The sequence below is a fragment of the Prinia subflava genome, chromosome 15 (genome assembly GCF_021018805.1).
Source record: "Prinia subflava isolate CZ2003 ecotype Zambia chromosome 15, Cam_Psub_1.2, whole genome shotgun sequence".
Lineage (NCBI taxonomy): Eukaryota > Metazoa > Chordata > Aves > Passeriformes > Cisticolidae > Prinia > Prinia subflava.
Window position 1 is genome coordinate 11433941 of NC_086261.1, and position 22662 is coordinate 11456602.

At 39.1% G+C, this 22662-nt stretch overlaps 1 protein-coding gene across 1 annotated transcript; it reads left to right on the forward strand.

Moving 5' to 3' along the window:
• The first annotated feature begins 2308 nt into the window (after positions 1 to 2308).
• On the forward strand, positions 2309 to 22447 carry LOC134558531 (aromatase). Its single transcript, XM_063412486.1, has 10 exons — positions 2309 to 4916; positions 11297 to 11464; positions 12386 to 12536; positions 14933 to 15087; positions 15384 to 15560; positions 16222 to 16336; positions 17060 to 17174; positions 17778 to 17940; positions 19308 to 19549; positions 21957 to 22447. The coding sequence occupies exons 2-10, from the start codon at positions 11320 to 11322 to the stop codon at positions 22221 to 22223; spliced, it is 1530 nt and encodes a 509-aa protein (XP_063268556.1). The 5' UTR covers positions 2309 to 4916; positions 11297 to 11319; the 3' UTR covers positions 22224 to 22447.
• Positions 22448 to 22662: the final 215 nt, after the last annotated feature.

Here is a 22662-nt window from a genome sequence, read left to right on the forward strand (position 1 = left end):
CTCCAGGCAGTATAGGCAGAAAGATTTCAGAAGATTTCAAGATGCTCTTAGGGATTGTTTTGTACCTGACAATATAATTAGCTTCTCCTAAAGCATTTTTTTCCTTCCAGAATAAGAGCTAACATTCTTTATTGAAACTTTGATGACCATAACACTCTAGATGTTGAACACCCACACTTCCCAACACACTCTAAAATTTTGGGGTTTGGGCAACAAGCCAGAGAGAGAATTGTGAAGATTTGTGAAATAGAGTTGCCAAACCTGCCTGGTGTTTGAACTGCAAGCAGCATAGACCCTCTGAAGCTGACATGAAAGAAAAAATGTGGGCACTACAAATGGGTTCAACCAACTATAATTGACATGAGAGTACTTAGGTGATCTTTTTTAGATGGCTTTACCTAGGGAAGCCAAACTCCAATTTGCATGAAGAAAATTCTGCCAGAGAGGCCAAAAAAGTCCATCTCTGCACTGAATACAAAGTTAGAAAGGCCAAACCAGACAGCTCCTTACAAGACACATGAAAAATTCACATACAAAATGTGACATGAGTGATTTCCAATATCATGTTACTGACTCCCTCAAAATCCACTGCCTGTGCACACCCTGTTCTTTTAAGGGGAGCATTTACAGCAGTGAACAGAAGCAGCCATGGGGGGACATGGATGGGTCTCAGGTGCCAAATGAGGGCTCTGTTTAGCAGCAGCACCCAGGCACTCCCCAGGGCAGCACTGGAAGTGTGGCTGGAAATGAAGGCAGTGGCTAAAAGCTGATTGCCTGCAAACATTCTGCAGCAGTTTGTGCTTTACTAGTCCTCTAATAACAGAGAACTGAAACAGACTCAAAATCTGCAAGCTGTTCCCTGGCACACTTTTAAGGAATTGGTAAATTTTTGTACACACAGCGAACATTTTGTTGGACAACTTTGCTCACCAGTGAGAGAATCTGACAGGCTGAACATCCCCTGTTCCCCTGGCTGATACACACCTAAATGATAAAGTGCTGCTGGATGCGTTTGAAGACAGGCACTTGCAGCAGTCTCAGCTCTCTCAGTAGGTGATAATGGACTTGTTAAGGATAACAGGAAAATAGCACATATGGGGAGTTAAAAGAAAAAGCAGGAATAAAATGGCAGATTAAATTACAACTTCTTTCTTCGAGTTCCTAGGGAAGACAGGCAGCCATTATTGCAAACAGAGATGTCCAAGAGAGCCTCTCCAGATTCTTTTACTTTTATATAGAGAAGAAAAGGTACAGAGAGGAAAGCATGCATATTTGTGCCATGTTTAAACTCCCCACCTGGCTCCTGGTTTTGCCCAATACCCAGGAAGGAGCTATAACTCCATGGATCTCCAGCACAGCCTTGTGCTGACAGCCCATGTTCACACAGATCTCTGCTTTCTCTTCCCTTTGTCTGCTCACACAACATGGACTACATCAGGGACACATCCACCAGTGGCTGTCCAGCCTTGGGTAAAGCAGGCATTTCCCTCACACACTTGAGACTGCACTGAAACCACCAGGACACAAAAAGAGTTAAGATCTGAGCCTGATGCCATCTTACCAGTTTCTTAATATTGATTCTTCTACCAGTGATTGCCACTGATTTAAGGTAAGCAATTTTCTTTTTACATAGCTACTAGGGGAGATTCAAGCCCTTATTACTCAAACCCAGCTCCAACCAATGTTATCATATGAGCCACAGTGTCCCTAGAAGGTTGCACACCCTTCTGCCCAGCTATGAAGAACATTTTGCATCCTTTTCCCTCAACAGCTATTGTGAAATACTTAGAACAAAAAAAAAAAAAATCCTGCTTTAGTTTTCTTTAATGGTATAAACCCCAACTTTGTTAATTCAGTGGATGCCTACTCAGGCTCTGAAGAATTTGTAGTATTCAACATAGACCTTTGTAGTGAACAACAAGTCCAATCATTCTGGCTGCATTATGCAAAGTTCCAGGAATTCTTGGCATGAGAGAAAGATACATTTTCTCTGGTATATGGAAATATTATTTGATTTAAAGCTGTATCCCACAGAAGTCAGTCTGGACAAAACTTAGTTTAAATATAAACAATAATTTTCATGCTATTTTACCCATTTTGAGACTACCTCATGACCATGTTAACCAGCTCCTGAATACCCTTGAAATTCATACACAAATTCCTTATATCAGTAAGTAGATACGTAGTCAGAAGAAGGAGCACCAACAAAAACTTTAACAGTTTTTGTCATTTTTAGACATGTACTTTTGGTTAAATAAATTATCATGGAGCAAGGAATAAAGCTGTGCTTGTGTGAGAAACTGGCCATTCTTGGTCTCTCCTAAACTTCTAGCAACATTTGCTGACAAAAAACCCCTGAATTTGTTTCACATTCCTTATATTAACTTCTTATTTCACTAAACTCATCCTTCTGATGAGCTTTTAAAGATGAGTACTTAAGTAGTTTATTTTGTGCATGTATAATAAACAATATCTAAAGGTGTTGGTGCTTCCAAGTAAAGCTGATATTTGTTTCCATGTCAATTTATCACTAATGAAAGCAAGGCCTCCGAGGGCTCTTTCACCAGTAACCAAGTTTCTCATGCTGAAGCCTGACCCATCCCCAATGAACAAAACACCATCAGTGAGGGGTGGTGCAACCACAGCAGCCCTGGGGGTGTCAGAACCTCCCTGTGCCTCCTCCCTCCACAGAACACACAAGCAGAGATGTGCTTGCAGTGGCAACAAGGACCAAGTTTGGCGTCTAAAAAACACAGGGGGAGCACAAAGGAAAAACACAAGCAGAAAACCAGCACAGGAAGCTCAACACAAGCTGTTGTTCTCAGGAGCTAAAACCACAACACCACCACATGCCATAAACCAGTTTGAGTCAGGGGGAAGAGCTGGAACCTTTCTGTGGTACCTTTCTCATACAAGGCTTTCTAAATTTGGTGCCTTTGGAACAATTATCCATCTGCTTCAGAACAGATCACTTATATTGGTTTGCCCACTTTAACAATTTATGGGAAATACATCATGCAATGGACCAAAACCAGCCCCAAACCCAGCTCCTCCAGAATGTGAATATCCCTAGTCTACAAGCAGTAAGAACATACTGTTGGCTTGTAAAACCAAACAAAAGGAAAAAACCAACCAAACAAACAAAAAAACCCCCACAAAACTAATGCATGATGGCCCAAGAGTAACAACCAGCTATCATGTGTTTTTGAAATGAAACAAAGTAATTTTAACACTTTCAGAATATCAGACACTATGCCACAGGCTGTAACCATTGTTGTGTCCAGCTCTAAACACAGAACACAACAGAACTGAAATTCTACCCACTGTTCTTGTACTGTAAACAAGCCTCTGCATAATAAATAGATATGGAAGAGTGTGCACACATGGGAAAGAACAAGAGTTCAGTTCTCCCACTGTAATTATGTTTGTTTCTGGTTGCCTGAGTCTCTTCCATGGGGTTGCAGTAATGCCACAAGAATTTGTGCATGAATTCAGCCCTTATTCTCCCCAAACTGTCTGCATTATTTACTTATTTACTTAAAGAAAGGCTTCTCAAAAGAGGTTTTACATTCAAAAAAGTTCTAGGTCTCTTTCATCCTTCCCTGAAAAATTTTCCATCACTGGAACTATTGTACATAACCCTTAAATACCTTCTGTTTCAAGTGAGATCACAGGTCTTCAAATGTGAGACCCTTTTCCTATTAGATGAGTTTTCTTATTAAAGAAATGCTAATGCTAAAGCTTTGAGTGAATTCAAAAAAAGAAGAATGAAAATATTTCATGAGAATCTTTTACGTTTGTGGCCTGACAGTGGAAGACAAGGATGCACAGTGTCTTACTGCCACAGGATATAAGACAGCCTTGCTGGAAACAAGAACTGAGTCATTGAGTTTTCTAAACTAGGCAGTACTAAGCAAAAAAAAAAAAAAAAAAAAAAAAAAAAAGAAAAGGATTTTGTCCTATTTCCCAGAACAGTCTGTTTGGATTCATGGGGTAAACCTACAGAAGGGGCAGCAGAGCCAGCTAAGGATTTCCCTTGCAGACATTGATACAGCTTGGACTTCAAACCAGTACCAGGCACAAGTACTTTATTCACACTCCTGTGTTAGTCTCCTTTATTAACATCATCAACACCTTTTCCTATAGATATTTGGACATTAATGTTTCCTGTAATCACATAATGCAGTTCTTCAAAGCAATTGGAAGTTCAGTTTGTTTGAGCTGCCCTAAACTACAGCAAAAAAGGAGAGGAACCACAAAGCAGAGAAACCATCCTTAGTTTCTGTGATCATTCTGAGGAGTTATCAAACCAGCTGGGAACATAAAGAAAAGAGCACATACAAAAGCATATAGGACAGCAGTCAGTCCTCTCCAATGCCACTGAAGGATTGTGTCCTACTGAATGTCATTGACAACTTCATACACTCTTATTTTAGAATAAAACTTCTGGACTTCCTTGCTGTTGGAAATTGAAAATACCTTTAGATGTACTTGGCAAAGAGTTAATGTAATTTCTGCTGGTTTTATCTCCAGTCAAATGATAATTTTGTTTCCTTGTTCAGAGACACTAAACACAAACTATAAACTTTGTTTACCTCTCTGTTTTAGTCTCCAGTCCCAATTCTAATCAGCACCAGGCATGTGTGTCTCTGTCATTGGCTGTTTTGCAGCAGATACACTAAGCTCTAAAGGTAAAATTACAAAATTTTCTTTTCAAAGCAACAGCCCCTGATCTATTACAATAAACAAACTTCCATCTCCAAGCAACTGATCTCTTAGCAACAAGAAGCACCTGCATAAAAGATGCTACAGAGAGTGATCACCAGAAAACCTATCCAGACCTTTAAGAGGAGCACATCAGGAGCCAGGACAGCACTCTCCACCGGCAAAAATCCAGAAGTGACAAGAAGACACAGGTAAATTTTCAATTCATATTCTAGAATTTTTCTTTAAATGGTATGGGTAGGACATTACATAAATGGGATTTATTTTTGTTTTGAGTGGGAAGTATGCCTTCTGGAGTTGCTTTGATCTGCTACTGTAATTATCTTTGTGTAAATTATGTGCTGTCACCATCTAAACAGAGTTTTGGGTTTTTTAGTAAAAAATATGCAGTAAAAAATCTTTGGCCAAAATCTTGATAGTAAAACAACAGTAATATACTATATATCTTGCAAGTATGCTACAAAGTTTCTTTTTTAAAAAACAGCACAGTGTTCTTGCAGAATAGTTATCTTAAGAAAGTGTATTCACTTTGTGCAACCTTTCAAGTTGTTTACATTACATCCAAAAATATCATTTCATTTATTATAGATATGGGCCCCCCAGATTTAAAAACCAAACCTGTTCAGTGTTTCTGTGATGTCTGATTTAATTCTTTTGGCCCTCAAGTGGATTTTTTTCATGTGTACCATGACAAAGTTATGGTAGAATACACAGCATGGGACAGACACTGCCAGCTGCTGCTGCAGAGCAATGTAGAATTAGTTGGGAAGTTGTGAATTTTGGACAAACTGACATTGCCAAGCATCACTGGCACAGCATGGAAAATAATGGATTATAAGTGAGGTAAAAAACAAATGAGGATGAAAATCAAGTAGAACAAGTCTGGAATTAACCCTGGGAATTTTTTTTTATTCTACCAAAGCTTGATATATCTCAGTTTGTGCTTGCTGTGGAAAAGTGCTGTCTTTTTTCTAGCTGCTCTATCTCAGTTAATAATGATACCTGGTTAATAAAGTCATTTGCAAAAAGAATGGTTTGAGAATTGTCATACATTCTTTCTTAGTCTTGTTTTTTCAAATACACAGATAAACTTTTCTTCAGGATTAATTTACTTCCCTTGATAGAATACATGATATTTATAGCCAGAGAAAAAAAATGCTTTGCCACAGTCACAACAAGGAGTCTGCTAAAAAGCACTTTGGAGAGATTTCAATTGCCAGCCACAACTCATTTTCTGGTTAGCTTTGAGTTCACTAGAGCTTGTGGTGTTGTAATGAAACTTTGAGGCTGACAGGAAGCAAATCACAGTCCTGCCACTATTGCAGAATTTTGCACGACCCCACAGCCCTTTCTGATGGCTTACAGGCACTGGCACATCTCTTCTGCTCCAGGAGATGGTTTGTTTCAGATGAAACCCTTGTGCCATCTCATGTGGATGACACTTTGCATTGTGGTGGTTCACAAGGAACAAGATGATCTTTTGTGACAAGTGCTAAAGCTGGCAAGTTATTCTTCCAAATCACACCTCAACCACAATGTAAAGGCACAAAAAAGAGACACTGCTCTTACTGCAGTAATCCAAACAAACAGTAAGATTCTAATGGAGTCCTGCACTTATAGGAGATATTGGTAATGTATTTGTTTCCCTGGCAAAGGGTTTAGTGACCAGTTAATTCCAGTCACACACCAGGACTGGGTGGTGCTAAGAAAACTGCTTGCCAAGCTGGCTGCAGACAGCAGGAAAGTCAACATTTACAACAGTCACTGTAAGTTTGCAATTCCAAACTTCTCTGCACCTTGGAACTCAGTGTACACCTGGATTAGAAAGGGTGACACAAAATCCAGTTCTGTGGCCACCAGCAGCACTGTAACAATGCAGCAGCATTTTACCAGTGCTATCAAAGGCAGCTGACAGAACTTCAAATCTCAGAGAGGCAGGCTCGAGGGACAGATCTATTCAGCTGTGAAAAAAGGTAACCCTGTCATAAGCACACTCACCAAAGTTAAAAAATAAAATTCCAAATAATAGAAGAGGCATCAGATGTAACATTCTTTCCTATCTCACGGTACAGACGTTTTTCCAACACCTCAAAATCATGGCTGTGTTCTGCATTTCTCTTGCCCTCTGACCCAACTTTAGGCTCCTCATTTACTTGTCAGGAGCCCCTTTAGTTTGCCAGGATGATCATTACTAAATTCCCACTTCCAAGCTTCTGCTGAAAGCTGTCATCTCTTCCTTCTCTCTTCCTCCTCCTCCTCTAACCTAAACAACAGATGAAGTTGTAAGTGCTATTTAGATTAGATTTCATACTAATCAAGTGGCACAGGATTATTCTACAAGGCTGTGATAACCATTCAACACTGCTGGAATACATTTCCATAGTAATTAGATGTGATAGATCTCTACAGCTACACAAATTCCAGCCCACTGACTCAAACTCTAGAAACGACTGAAAAAGGGACTTATTCCCTCATTTTCACATTTTTCTATATTTATCTTCCTTTTGAGATAGAGAGGACTGAGTTAAAAGTAGAAAATTGTCCTAAACAAGGCAAAGTGCTTCAGAAGCACAGTCATGAAAACACCTAAATTTAAAATATCTACTCTGCACATTGGAAGTGCACACCCATCTATAATGAGAGATATCTGACAGATGCAAAGGAGCAGGAGACTACAACACAGTGAAAAGTTATTAAGTGATAAAAATAATTAAGTAATAAAGCAAATGAAAATTAATTGAGAAAAAAGTACTGTGGGTCAAAGACAAAAAAATGTCATGAGGGAAATGCAATATGAGATAAATAAGTGGTGATGAAAAACTCTCTGTGACATCCCCATTGCATTTTGAGAGAACTAAAGAATTAGAAGAGACCACAGAATCCAGAGTGACACTAAATAAATGTGCATTCTGATGTTTACAGGGTAATTTACCTCTCAGCTTACAAGGAATGGTAAGCACTCTCAAAAAGTCTCCAGGTGTTCTCAGCTTTAAACCCCACAGCCTTTCAAGGAAACAAGACAATCCCTCTACCAAGGATGTACACCTGGTGATAAATATCCACTACAAATCAATTAAAACCTACTATGTTATTTTTCAGAGGTACTGTGTTCCTTCAGTCTGTATCAACATTGGCAAACACTGTGGTACAATGGGAGCAGATCTGTAAAACAAAATGGGGTTTGTGTGAAATAATTCTGTTTATTTTTAAAAACTGTTTAAGCCTAGATAAGTTGCTTCAGATGCAGTGAATGTGGGTTACTAATACTTGGGAATTTATAACGAGTAGCAGGTTTTTTTCTCTCCTGACAGATGAACCACTCCAAAAGAAACAACTCCAGGACACGAGAATGGCTCTTCAGGAGTTATCAGGCATTTTTATGAACTCCTTCTGAAAATTAAGAGAGACTTTCAGCTCCAATTCTATAATAAGATTTAGGAATTTGCTCTTTTACTGACAGAGCCATCAAGTACAAAGCTCTAGCCAGAATAAGAGGTGTCAATACAGCTGTCCTTTAGATATATGAGTTTTTCTCCTTACTGTGGACCTTGACACCATTCCTCACATTACCTTTAGCAGGAAAACATTTAACAAAACCTGGAATATTCTCCCAGTGCTTTGTAGCCAAGACTCAAAAAGCAGCAATCTGAAGGGCCCTCTGCTGGCAGCTGCTGTCCCAGGTGTGGAGATCCCCAATTGCTGTCAGGCCGAGAACCCCATTCTGCCACAAAAGCTCTTTCCAGTAATAATTCTCTTTTCCCCCACTAGATATTGGGATGACGAAAGCTTTTTTACCCCATCCTTCCTCTGCCACATGAGTAACAATCAGAACCAACAAACCCTTCGATGTGGGACACCTCAACCAGCTGCAAGGAAAGGAAAATTACTTGCAGCAGACAAGACAAAATGAGCAAGACTAGGGAAACCTTATTTCATGCACGGTGGGCACTCTAAATCAGTTCCATTTCTAACTTTTTCAGTCTGCTCAGTGACTACTTACTGTCCAAATGGGTTTGGCTGGGTTTTTTTGAGGAGCAACTTAACTTGTGGGGAGTTTTTAAAAGATGAAATGGATAAAAAGTAAGATAAACCATTGAACTGAAATATTTTTAAGTTGAATTTTTCATGGCCCAGCTGGCTTTTGCAACGAAAAAAAAGGAGGTTAAAAATGCAAGCTCTGACAATCTGCTTCAATCACACTCATTGAAACGGAGCAAAGAAATCCTCAATGCAGGAAATGTCAACTGTTTCAGGTCTTGAGAAACCACTTTGACTAAAGACTGGTTTAGATCAGGTCAAAAAAGATTCAAACTCAATACTTTGCCTTCAATACTTTTATCTACATGACAGCACAATCCAGGATATTAAAATTATAAAGGTAACAGCAAGGTGCACACTGATGTGTCAGACACAGAAAAACAAATATATACTTTTACTAAAATCACTAAAATTATGAAGCTGGGAAAATCAAGAATCTAAAACCCAGTCCATTGCTATCTGTATATTTTGAAAAAACAGAAACCTGCCTGCATTCCACTGTCAAGACAATGATAAGCTTTAGCTGTGAGTATTTAAGAGCTGAACAAGATCAAAACTCAGGGCTGATCTTTAGAAAATAAAAGAGGGAGACTCATACTTGCAAAGTACAGTGTGCAAACATATCAGGACCTTCAACTCCACCAGGGCTCACCCCACAGTTATAATATTCATAGATACACATGGGGAGGTATGAAATTGGTTTATGTCACAGCACCCAAATGCAAAACCAGCTCCATACTTGTCTTCACAGGGAGTATGAGGCAGTGAAACTACTGGACACACACCAGAATGTCTTGGAAAAAAAACAGAGAAAGCAAAGCACATCAGAGCCCATCTGTGGCAGTGGAGTACAAACACGAAGTTTATGCAGATCCAGAGAGAAACCAGCATAAAAATGGGACCATAGGCCCCAAGTGTGGCTATTTCCCTCTATAATGCTGTAAACTTGTGTTAGTGAAAGGGACAGAAGCTGACAAAATATTTACATATTTCCATGCTTTTGTTGTGGTAAGGAATAGCACTCAAGGAAATTTAAACTAATAAATACCATAACATGATTAAAGAGTTTGTGGTTACAAAACTTCTTTTTGCAACACACAGGACAACACCACAGCTGGATGTGTGCAGGGTGTGACCTGGCCTGGACACTCTCAGAAGGGTGAGCTGCTCTCTGTGGCAGCAGCAGGGATGTTTCTGGAAGGGCACCTGGCAGATTGGTCAGTCTGGATCATAAAACCCCAGGAGCCTGGCACACAGAACATCCAAAAGAGAGCATCACGTGCACCTGCAAGGCTGTAAACCACTGCTCTCTCCCTTTCCCCCTTCTCCCTTCCTGCACTCCATCCATTTTCTCCCTTGACCTCAAACACCAGCATTCTCTCTATCTAGCAGCATCTCTCCCATTCTTGGCTTAGTTTAACACAACTGTGCTGCAAAGCCAGCTCTCACTCTTTCTGCAATGGGAGACCGAAGCACAAGACAAACCAGAAAGCACTTGCTGAAAGTAAACTGTATCCAAAAGCTTCCTGCTAAGTAAACATATCCTAACTTTGAAATATTGTTGCAGGAAGAAACAAATCTCTTCTTTGTGATGATGGCCAGGGTACAATTAAGGTGTTTTATTAACAGAATGTAGTGCAGAGTCAAGCTGTACATTTCTGTGGTTGAGTTCTCACTCACATTCCTTCTCACATCTATTCCTTCTCAGGTACAACAGCTTCTTATATAAAACATGCAAAACCCCTTTGAATTATCCCTTCTATTCCCTTTATGCATAAGAGACCTGGTTTTTGTCCTTGGGTTTTCTTTCCTGTTCTGAGTGCTGGTTACAGCCTGAGTAAAAGTATGGCAACAGACAATCTATGATCCTGTCTGTTATGGCATATATTGTATTTTTCAAAGTATTTAACAGAAAAACCATAAAGAAATGCATTACATTATATTACATTATGTTACACTCAAAGACTGGCAGTAAAAAAAAAGCTATGATAAATGTTTCAAACAAAAAACTGTGGTGCTGGGGGACTTTATCTGTATCACTGAAAATTACCATAGTTATTCTGGAAATTCAGGAACTCTGGCACTACAGGCATGCAGGAAGGGAACAGCTAAGTAAGACAGACAAAAGCTGGCAAGTGAACTCATTCAACACTTCCACATGTGCTGAAAGTTTAATTTCTTGTGTTTTGGTTAGAGATTTGCAAGGAGTAAACCTCAATGCTGGCCAGACAAGACAATATCAGTGATAAAAGGTCTGTCAGCCAAAATATCCAAAACTATGCCTCAACATCAAGGTCAGAAAACCTTTGTTGTTCCCAAGCAAAAGAAGTGTCTGCTTCATGTCTCCTTTGACTTGTGATGGAGCTTGTCCTGGCAAGCACTCCAGGCAGTCGCTCTCATTATAAAGCCACGTCCAGAGCTGATCTGATCATTTGTAGGAGCTACAAAGGGGGTGAGAGGTACCAAAAAAGCTGAACACATCTGAGCTTTGACAGTCTCTGCCCCTCTCCCCCTCCTCTCTCTCTTTCTGAAGCAAAGCAGAACCTCTTTGAGAAGATGGTCCTGGAGACCCTGAACCCGATGCACTACAACATCACCAGCCTGGTTCCGGACACGATGCCCGTGGCCATGGTGCCCATAATCATCCTCATGTGCTTTCTCTTCCTAGTGTGGAATCATGAAGAGACTTCATCAATACCAGGTAAATTAACTGCAGCTACTGTGCCGCACAAAAGTTTTCAGAGTAATTTTTGTTGGTTTCTCAAATTTAAGTGACAAAGTAATGCTGAATAATCATGGTATGACAACAATGTTTATTATGGATCGGTTAGAATAATACAGATTTTTAAAAATTCCTGAAGAAGGAAATCAGGCTTGTTCTAACTTCAGAACTTCCATAATAATCATGGCTTGGCCATATGACATTTCATTTTCAGCTTTATTTTGTGTATGGTAGAAAGATATAATACTATTTTACAAACTCAGGATGTTCTCATTTTCATGTGCCTTATAAACTACTTTTTACATGTTTTAAAGTTTAAATCTCTCTATGCCTTTACTCTAAGCAGTTATTTAAGAAGCTGTTCAGATTTTAGTAGGTTGTCAATGTTTCTCTCTTTTCAGCACTGAAAACCCCCCAGAACAGAAAGACATGGAATTCCCTTTGCCCTCTGTAATATTCTGGGGGCTTGTTTAGACATTACTGTCTCAGCTGATTTTTCACCAGCTGCAATGCCCTGCTGCATAGGGGAGAGCGGTGCACGAGCTCCCACAGGGGTTGGACAGCAATCACCCCAAACCAGCACGGTGACTCCTGAATGAAATTCTGGGAAAAGACCCTTGCCCAAAAGAGCATTTCTCCTTTGCAGGATGGAGCCTTGTCCCTCCCAAAGCCAGCAGCTGGGAGTTGTACAGAGGAATGTGGTTTGCTGTAGGTCCCACTGAGAGCACTGCAGGGTCCCTCACCAGCACAGCCGCAGCCCCGGGGCAGCTTCAGGCCAGGCTGCTGGGACCTGCCCAGCTCAGACTGGGACTGGCATGTCAAGAACCTCCGTTCAAAAGGAGATCAGAGGGGATTCCTTGTCCCTGGGCACTGCTGAGACTCTGTTACCCTGTTTCTTAGGGCCGGGATACTGCATGGGCATCGGCCCCCTCATTTCACACGGGAGGTTTCTCTGGATGGGAGTAGGGAACGCCTGCAACTACTACAATAAGACCTACGGAGAATTTGTGAGGGTCTGGATCAGCGGTGAAGAAACCTTCATAATTAGCAAGTAAATCCTTATTTTCTATGCTCAATAACTTGAAAAGCTTTATATCTTTACAACCTCTTTGCTTATTTATTCTAACATAGAATTGAAGTTATTATTTTCAAAAATTGTCCTAGCAAAAACCTTTTGATTTCTGCTATTCACAGACCTTTTTCTAATCTTGTGTTTGTTTAAAGACTCTGCTATTGAAGCTTTGGTGAATTCTCCTAATATTTTTTGTGGAAAGGAAAGTACTGTGGCTCAGTCACAAAAATAATTTACCATCTATTTTACTATTCCATTTATTATTAAGATAACATACTGTTTATGGATCTAGGCTGACTGCAATGTGGGATTAAGTCAAATTTTCGTTTTCTGTTTTTAAGTTTCTCCTCGAAGTGGAAGTAAATGCTTGAAGGTTATAGCTCCAATTCAGCAATTTAAGCAAATACAGCATTATAGTATTAGGAGTAATTCCACTCCAATTAATGGGATTATTCATAGGCTTCAATTGTGCACAGTATTAAATGTAATGCTAAACTTCAGTCTATCATTTTATTAGCTCTAGAGGATGATTGCTTTCTTCTTACATTGGATTATTGTAAGTCATGCCATGAAAAAGAAAAGAAAAATGAGTAGTAAAATGTTTACCACATGTAATTGATAAAGAATCAGAACCTTTTTAGTAACAAGGTCAATCAATTCATACTTTCATTAAGTAAAAGCTTTTGAAAGGCAGTGCAGCACAGAGAATAATCACAGAATCTGCCACATGGTGCGTGTCAGCTTCATCTCTATTTTAACCTCTGCAGAAAGAGGTAATCATGACAAGGAAACTTTTGAAACAAAGGTGTTGCAAATATCAACTAAAGCAGTAAAATGTTCTGATAATGCTCTGAATGCTTTGAAAATACTATGAACTCTTACTGCTGTCTTTCCCTCTCTGTGCTGCCAATTCATCAGAGTGCTGCTGAACAATGCCAGATTTACAGAGTCAATACACTGCTTTTCTTCAGATATTTTTCGCTTTAAATCATTGGCTGTACATAGGAAACAAATATTTAGCTTTTTTTAAAGCAAGAATGTAGAATAAAATTTTCAGTGGATCTGAAATTTACTGTAAAACTAAACTTAACCTGACTTCTGTAAAAGAAAATTAATGTCATCTTTCTTAACCAATGTCCTCTGAACTTTTAGCATCAAATCTAATACTGAGGTGCTAATGCACAGAGAGAAGGATTTGAAGTCTTAATTACAACAGCTGATGTCTTTTGGAGGACTTAATTAAATAGTTGCATAAGGAAAACCTGCTTATGCAAGGTCACTAGACAAAACCCTTCCTTGAAACGTTATGATGTGTCTCCTGCACAGAGACACGTGGGGTGGGAGGAAGGACAATGAGCCTGCTGCACCTTCTCCTTTCTGGGGACAGAATTCAGAATTCAGCACCTCCTTTTCATGCCCAGGGAAATACAGATGGTGTACATGGGGAAAACTTTAATGTTAACTTTACCTCCGGGTCATGCAAAACTATGAAACCAAGAATATTTACAGCCAATAGCAAAAGTCACACTTACATTACCTGACTGAAAAAAAACTAAACCCACGTTAGTAGTCTGGGGTTTGGCCCATAGACTACACTACACAGTAAAGAAAGAAGCATATTGTTTTATTTCAAATCTTTGTTCTGATTTTCTTTCTCTTGCTTGGATTCTCTTTGATCAGTGTTTCACCACATCCACATTTCTGAAATGCTGGCTCCCTCTAAAGGAAATTATATCTTAAAGCAAGAATGCTGTCTGCCAGCACCAGCAAATTCATTTTTGCTGACTGTAAATATAATTATGCATATCATGGATTTCCTTCCCTTATGTGTCTCATTAAGAACATTTATTATTTATCCCACACATACCATTGTATTATGATGATGCATATTTAAGTGATGCATGTATTTTTATGCTTTCAGGCTGTGTCTGGGAATGACCAAAGAGCTACAAAAGAATACATAGCATTGACTATACAAAAGTAAAGCTGTAATTTAGTACACATCAAATATTTTACCTTATCCTCTGAAATATCTGACATTGGGCACTGCCTAAGTGTATCATATATATATCTGCACATTTCTATGTATACACATTATTCAGTTTAAAATTAATTAACCATTTCGTTTTAATTGAAACATAGTTTAAATCTGAACAGAAGAAATTATTGCTTTAATATAAATTCTGAAGGCACTGATCATCAAGATTTTTAATTATGTAAAAGGAACAACATTTCGTGCTAAGCATTGCATTTCCTGCTACATTAAGAATGCGAGTCAGCACTTGGGAGCAACTGTAAAATGTCAGAACACAAACGCTGCATTCAGACTATGAAACAGTTTTTTTATTTGGGGCCTTTGCCCCCTTCCTTCCCAGGTCCTCGAGCGTGTGCCATGTCATGAAGCACTGGCACTACGTGTCCCGCTTTGGGAGCAAGCTGGGACTGCAGTGCATTGGCATGTACGAGAACGGGATCATATTCAACAACAACCCGGCGCACTGGAAGGAAATCCGACCCTTCTTCACCAAAGGTAACCCGGTGTGCACTGACACCCTGTGACACACACAGCCAATGTCCCCTGAAACGCCGGGGGGTTTGTCTGCAATCCCCACACTGTCCTTCCAAAGCATGGCAAACCCGTTAAACTCCAGAATGGTTTTACAAACTCAAAGGATGGCAAACCCATTAAGCTCCAGAACGGTTTTACACCAGCCACTGACACAATGACGTTTGCTGTTTTATCAACACTGTTATCACCAGTGGAGATGTTATAAAGGAGGTACAAAAACTAACGCACCTTGTGCTCCTTCTGCACGGCTGTTTCAGCTCTGTCCGGCCCCAGGCTGGTGCGGATGATCGCGATCTGCGTGGAGTCCACCATCGACCACCTGGACAGGCTGCAGGAGGTGACCACGGAGCTGGGCAACATCAACGTGCTGAACCTCATGAGGCGCATCATGCTCGACACGTCCAACAAGCTCTTCCTCGGCGTCCCTCTGGATGGTACTGACAGATTCAGCTCGGGGTGTGAGGATGGGTCTGAAATGCGTATCCAAGGAAAATCCATTGATGCCACTCAGCGGCCTTGTCTCAAAAAAACGGAGCAAGAACTGACTCTTGTATCACCACATAATTAGTTGAAATTGATTTATTATTATGTTAGTTATAAAACAGTTTTATATGACCAAAAGTATACATTAGCTTGTCACTCAACTTAATTATTTGTACCATTTAAAGATATTTTTATGCACCAATTTGGTACATTTCCATTTTCATGCAAAAATCTGAAATCCTTCCACAAAATGAAATGATTGCTCTGAAAATTTCACCTAGAAATTTATGTTTTCTATGATTTCTTCAGCCTGTGACAGCAATAATATTACCAGGATGCCTAAATTGCCCATTTCAGTGTTCTGCAGTAGTTCTACTTCTGCCCTCCTGTGGGAGACTCTTTGGTCTGGCTGACACACCTCTGTGTCCTTGTACAAGTTCCCAAGTTTCTACAAAGACCTAGACCTTTTTTACAGTGTGATACAAATGTTACCAACAGTTTATCAAATTCCCATGAACTTAGTCGAGTAGGGAACACAACCTTATTACTAATTTTCCTGAAGGATTTATCTTACTTGACTATTGACTTTTTTTTTTAAACATTTCTTTTCAGAAAATGCCATTGTGCTCAAGATTCAAAATTACTTTGATGCCTGGCAAGCACTTTTATTAAAGCCTGACATATTTTTTAAGATTTCTTGGCTGTGCAAGAAATACGAAGACGCGGTGTGAGTATCGACCATTCTACAAAGATTCTGCATAAGATCCTTTCTTTCTTTTTATGAAGGAGCATTTCCCTTGATGCTTTCCTCTGCCTTTTAGAAAATTTGAAAATCCTGAAGATTTCATTCAAAAGCCTTTCAAAATACTTTTTTTAAAATAATTGCCTTCAAATCTATAATTAATTGAAAATTCCCCCAAAATTTATAACAAGTTTTGAACGTTGTTTTTTCCACCACTGAAATACAAACTGTTGATGCAGTAATTGTATTTAAACATGAAAAGTTTAAATTAACTCTACCTCCAGGACACAAATTTTCTAACACTTATCTATATTTTTCTAAAAACCATCTCTTATGTTCTCTAAATTCATTTTACTTACTGATAAAATACACTATAAAAATCAAGTAAATAAACAAATTCTTTGGAAATGGTAATAAATGTTTAAAAGCTTTATTCTTTAATAGTGTCTATGGACACCTTTTTCACTTTTTCAGTCTGTTCTATAAAAAGAGATTAAGATTTCATTCCAAACTGACAAGCAATTATTTAAGAATAATAAGAAAATACATCTTGTCTAAGTATTGCTAGTTTTGCAGTGGACCATATAACCATTCTTAGGAATACTTAATTTCTGCCATTCCTAGATGCTTTTTTTGGTACATCTCTTTATGTCTAGTCATACCCTGGTGCAGGTATTTGTCAATATGTTGGATTTCTTCTGTTTTCAGCAAGGATCTTAAAGGAGCAATGGAAATCTTAATAGAACAGAAACGACAAAAGCTTTCTGCTGTTGAAAAGCTGGATGAACACATGGATTTTGCATCCCAGTTGATTTTTGCACAGGTATTGGGAATTTACTCAAAATATGGCTAATTTTGGTTTTTCTGACATTCTCCTGAACACAGGATTTGCAATTTAAACTTCATATGGTTCTCTAAAAGTCACATCATCATAAAGGGATGCTGAGCAGTTGGTGCCGTGGAGTCCCTGACGGTGACTCAAACAGGAATACTTGTATTTCAGGATCAGGTGATGTCATATTTATTTCATGGCTTAAACAGCACCCCTAAAACTCTTGCATTTATCCCTGAGGGTCCTCCAGTCTTTCCCTAACCCCTGTTATTATTTAATGTATTGCCTTTTGTTTGCAAAGGTTCCAAATGCTATAGAACCCCTATCTTGTATAATCTGTGACAGGTCACAAACTCTGTGAGGAGATGCAATAAACTAAGAAGGACCTGAGCTAAACACTCAGCTAAGAACACACATTTCTGCTTTTCACACCCATCAGAACATGGGCTTTCTGCCTTTCTCTGAAAGACAAAAAAGAAATGCTATTTAGTGTAAGATAGACTGTCAAGAAATTGTGCAGTCTGTAGGATCTTTGTTGGCATCAGAGGTTCAGCAATCAATATTTTCTCCAAAATTTCCTATTTTTGTTTTCAGAACAGAGGGGATCTGACTGCTGAGAACGTGAACCAGTGTGTGCTGGAGATGATGATTGCTGCTCCTGACACTCTGTCTGTGACTCTCTTCTTTATGCTAATCCTGATTGCAGAGCACCCCACAGTGGAAGAGGAGATGATGAGAGAAATTGAAACCGTTGTGGGTAAGAAGGGGTTGCAAAGTCAGTGATGTGGGAATGTAATTTTGCTTCAGTGGTGATCTAATTTCATTTATCTAACCCTGAAAATTTTAAGCATTTTCTCCTAATTTTCTTCTATGTTTGCTGTCAAACATATGAACTAGTATTGTATGTAAAAGACTGTATTAAAGAGCAAATGAAAAAAAATGTGAGAAATTTGTAAAATAAAATAAAATAGGAATCATCAGAATTGATAATCTATTAGAAATAATGTGGTATATTCTCTCCTCAGCAACCACAGCATAAAATCAGAACTCACCTCAAGTTTCATTAAAATTCATTTCCAGTTACCCCAAAATAGGAAAAGGGGACCCTTGTTTCAAATATTTCTAACCACCAGTATTTTTTTGTGATAAAATACAGAACTTTTCTAAGTTTCATTATGTCTCTAGAAGGGAAAGACTAGACAAAATTAAAATTACATTCTGCTGTCATCCATTTTGATCTCAAATTGGCCTCCTCTAAGTACTAATTACTAACCATTCAAAACACAATCAAGATATTCCAAATTTGTATTCTTCCCCTTCTCTAGTCTTAATTCAAAGCCTGACACTGAACCAATATAGAAACTAATTTCATCCACTCTTATTTAAGATTTACTTCTGGTCTGTTGAACACTGGAAAATGTATCACAAGTCTTTTACTCTTTTTTGAAGGTACTTTTAATAATCCTTATTTTACTGTCCTCATGAGAGTCCTCACTCACTCATTTTCTTTGTGAAGCCTTGCCCTCTAAGGTGAGAATGTTTTGTTTTCCCTAAGGCACTGCCCAGCCAGGGTAGTGCCTTTAGTGTGGCAGGCAGCCCCAGCAGCAGTGAGGCTGCCAGGGCAGCCCATCCCAGCACTGCCACTGCTGCTGGGACTTTGTCACCCTCGCTGGGACTGCCAGCCCCAGCAGGGCCTGGGTGCACCCAGCCAAACCCATCACGGTGAGAACTCCAGCTCCCTGCAGGATCAGCTCCAGACTGTCCCCAGGGTCCCCAGGTTTGCTGTCAGCTCTTGGAAGATTTGTTTGTTGTGCCTTGGTGCTCTCTCGTGCAAAAGCCAGGGAAGGACTCCCCGAGTTTTGTGGCTGACAAGAACAAAGACTCAGAGGGTTTAGAAGAAGGTGAGAAGGTTGTTAGGTAATAAACTAGGGTTTATGCAATGAACAAAATACCAGATTTCCTCAATAAGTAACGCTACACAAAACTCCTCAGAAGCTGTTGGATCCTTCCTACAACTTCAGAACACGAGAATCTTCTCATTGATTCCCATTCCCACCTTCTGATATTTCCTTCTGACAAATTCCAAACCAACTAATCTCTTCACCATCTGCTTTATTCCACAAGGTGACAGAGACATACAAAGTGAAGACATGCCAAACTTAAAAATTGTGGAGAACTTCATTTATGAGAGCATGAGGTACCAGCCAGTGGTGGACCTGATCATGCGGAAGGCGTTGCAGGACGATGTCATCGACGGCTACCCCGTGAAAAAGGGCACAAACATCATCCTCAATATCGGGCGTATGCACAAACTCGAATTCTTCCCAAAGCCAAACGAGTTTTCTCTTGAAAACTTTGAGAAAAATGTAAGTTTCCCACCTTATTTCTCGCAGAAATTGGGATATTGTTTATTGTTAATGTCTCTCCCTCTTACTTTGCTCCAGAAGTTTATGACTATAAGACTGTCTCCCTTTTGTCTAAGTGCCTAATTAGCTATACAACCTGCTGATTGCTGGTATTATTATTAGAGCTGGGCAGATATTTTCTTGTCAAGCTGCCTTTTAAATAAAAAATAATTATAATATAGAAAACGGTTTTTCCAGACATAATAATTTTGATTAAAAACCTCTGATTAAATTTGTCAGATACACATGGTTGCCATTATATCCCCTGACACTGGTCAAAATAAAGAGGCTTTAGGGGGTTAGAGCCATCCCAGCAGCTGACACAGAGCTGAGGCTGCCTGAGGATGCCCTGGAGAGGTGAAGCAGTGCAGGAACTTCTGAGAGACTGGGGACCTCGTGCCCATGTTATTGTTTTGTTTCTTTTTAAATAAACAATATTTTATAAACCATAATGAAAATTTTAAGTTTTAACTAACTTAATACTGCAGATTTTGAGTAAATAAGTTCCTGTTCAGCACTGAATTTCAAAGCTACATTCTGACTACCAAAAGAACTATAATCAAAAGCAATATGTAAATATTTTTTCTTCTCGTAATCCCCTACTATTCAAATCATCCTTCAGATTATTTGCTCAGACCTCTGCTCTGCTGATTACTGATGAAACAATTGGTTCTGCAAAACTGTATTTGTTCAGCAATAATAACCTGGAGAGATTAAAACTGCACTGATATATCAGCAGCTGCACACACGAACATCAACAGCAGCAACTTCAGTTTAAAGAAAGAAACAGCCTTTAATAATAAAATTAAACTTTAATAATAAAATAAAACCAGAAATGAACTCACCAGTAAAAAACACCTGAAGAAAGAGCTAAGGAAAAAAAAAGATATGAGTGTTCAAGCCAGAAAAAATCTTTGAGGTTTACTTATTTCTTATCAAAAAAGCTAGGAGTATCCTATATGCCACACCCAAAAATGAGCATTAATCCACCTGGTTAATATTTCCCAACTGCTGTTGGGTTACCCAGAGCAAACCCTGCACACAGCATTAAAAACAACAGCCCCAAAAAAAGTCTTTGTAGAAAACTCAGGAAGAGAGTGAGTGATGAAATTTATCAAAATTACGATTCACTGTGAATAGATTCCATTTTGCCACCCATTATTTACATTCCAAGTATTTCTATCAAAAATGGATATCTCGCTTAATTTGCGAGGACATTTTGCTACTAAAAATATTTCCCCTTGACCAAATATCTAACCACACATTTTCTATCTGACTTGACGCATTCTGTTTGCCACATAATTATTCTGGCAGGCACAATTTTCCTCCAGTTGTCTAAGTGAATAGCAATCCACAGCATTATTTATGATAAGATGCCATTGTTAGAATCTAAACATTTTTCCATTTTCCCAGGCTGTGCATTTGCCATTGTGCTGTACTGCCAGCTGCTGTACTTGCTCTGTGTTATAAACACTTGTATTTATATATAATTTTTCCAAAAGCACAGCTCAGTTTAGTAAAAAAATAATTAAATAAAACTCTTCTGTCAATCTGAAAATAAAAAAGTACACTTTTTTCCAGATGATTTGATATAAAACAACATTATTCTATTCTTGTTAAATAGGAAATCAGAAATGGTTAATATCTGACTTTTTTAAAAAGAACTTGCACAGATGAAGAAAAATAACTTATTTATAATGAGACTTTCTTTTTAACTGATCTAATCAATGGTAATAAAAGTAGCAGAAATTGGTTGTTCATTCTTCAGTAGTCCTGGGAATCCAGCATTTTGTATTTCATCTGACAGGATAGAAGACAATAATTTTATAAGTGCTATCTCTCTATTAGATATCAAAAATGTTAACATTTAATTTTATGACAAATTAGTTCTCAGAAACATTAGTTTTATCATTACAAATGGAGTAGGTGTATGGCTTAGTGATTATCTTTAGACAAGGCATCAGCTTGTATTTCAGATATTTATGAGCTTTATAATGAACATTTTCTGAAGAACTTTTTAATGAACTTTAATACATTTGAAGAGCAGAAGCTTCACTCCCTTTCACAGCTTGTGGTGACACCCCTGTAGCTCCCAGGACAAACAGACAAATACATGAACAGAATTCAATTATTTAACTGTACAATCCCTGCTTCCTCGGGATTTCCAAGGGCTGGTCCATGCTTCTGCCAGTGTCTGTAGCTGGGCCTGCCTTGGGTGGGATTTGAGTGTGAAATCAGTAATTCCTCCTAAGGGACTATTCCCACAAGTTTTTCTGGATATACCAACCACCAATTCCCATCATTATTTTCACTACTTTTGTGGAGACAAGCCTGTGTCTGGGCTCACTCCTGGCGTTGCTCTCGGCAGGTCCCGTCGCGCTATTTCCAACCCTTCGGGTTCGGCCCCCGGAGCTGCGTGGGGAAGTTCATTGCCATGGTGATGATGAAGGCCATCCTGGTGACTCTCCTGAGGAGGTGCAGAGTGCAGACAATGAAAGGAAGAGGCCTGAACAACATCCAGAAGAACAATGACTTATCCATGCACCCCATAGAAAGGCAGCCTCTGCTGGAGATGGTTTTTACACCCAGGAGAAGCGCGGACGAGGATCAGGGTGATAGAGTGGAGCAGCACTAAAGTTACAGCATTTTCTCAACCACTAAGAAATATTCATCATTCCTAGTTAAATATACAAAGTAAAACGTTTTGTTGCCCCTAAATGACTTCAGGTGACAACTTGTGCTGCCTGTACAGCAGAACCACAGACCACAGCTGGAAAGACTAAAAGTACAGGATAGTTTTGTTGCAGATGATGCCATGCTGTACAATTCCTGATTGCTTTTTAAACCCATAGAGTTCAGACAAAGTTATGCCTTCCCTTTCAAACACTGCCAGTTCAGAGGTTGGAGGGTCAACAAATGAACATACCTGATGTGTGTTTAATTCCAGGACCACATGAGTCCCTTTTCCCCCATCTCCCTGGAGCTGGACCTAGCAGTATTTGACTACAACAAAAGCTCTAATTATCTGTTTTCAAACCAGCTGAATGAATATTAGCTCATTTCAAGACTAAGAA

Excerpts from the sequence above, each read along its gene's own strand:
- LOC134558531 (XM_063412486.1), top strand. The coding sequence starts at position 11,320 with ATGGTCCTGGAGACCCTGAACCCGATGCACTACAACATCACCAGCCTG. Across the intron at positions 16,337-17,059 it reads AAGAAATACGAAGACGCGGT|CAAGGATCTTAAAGGAGCAA; the intron begins GTGAGTATCGAC and ends TTCTGTTTTCAG. Across the intron at positions 19,550-21,956 it reads TTGAAAACTTTGAGAAAAAT|GTCCCGTCGCGCTATTTCCA; the intron begins GTAAGTTTCCCA and ends TGCTCTCGGCAG.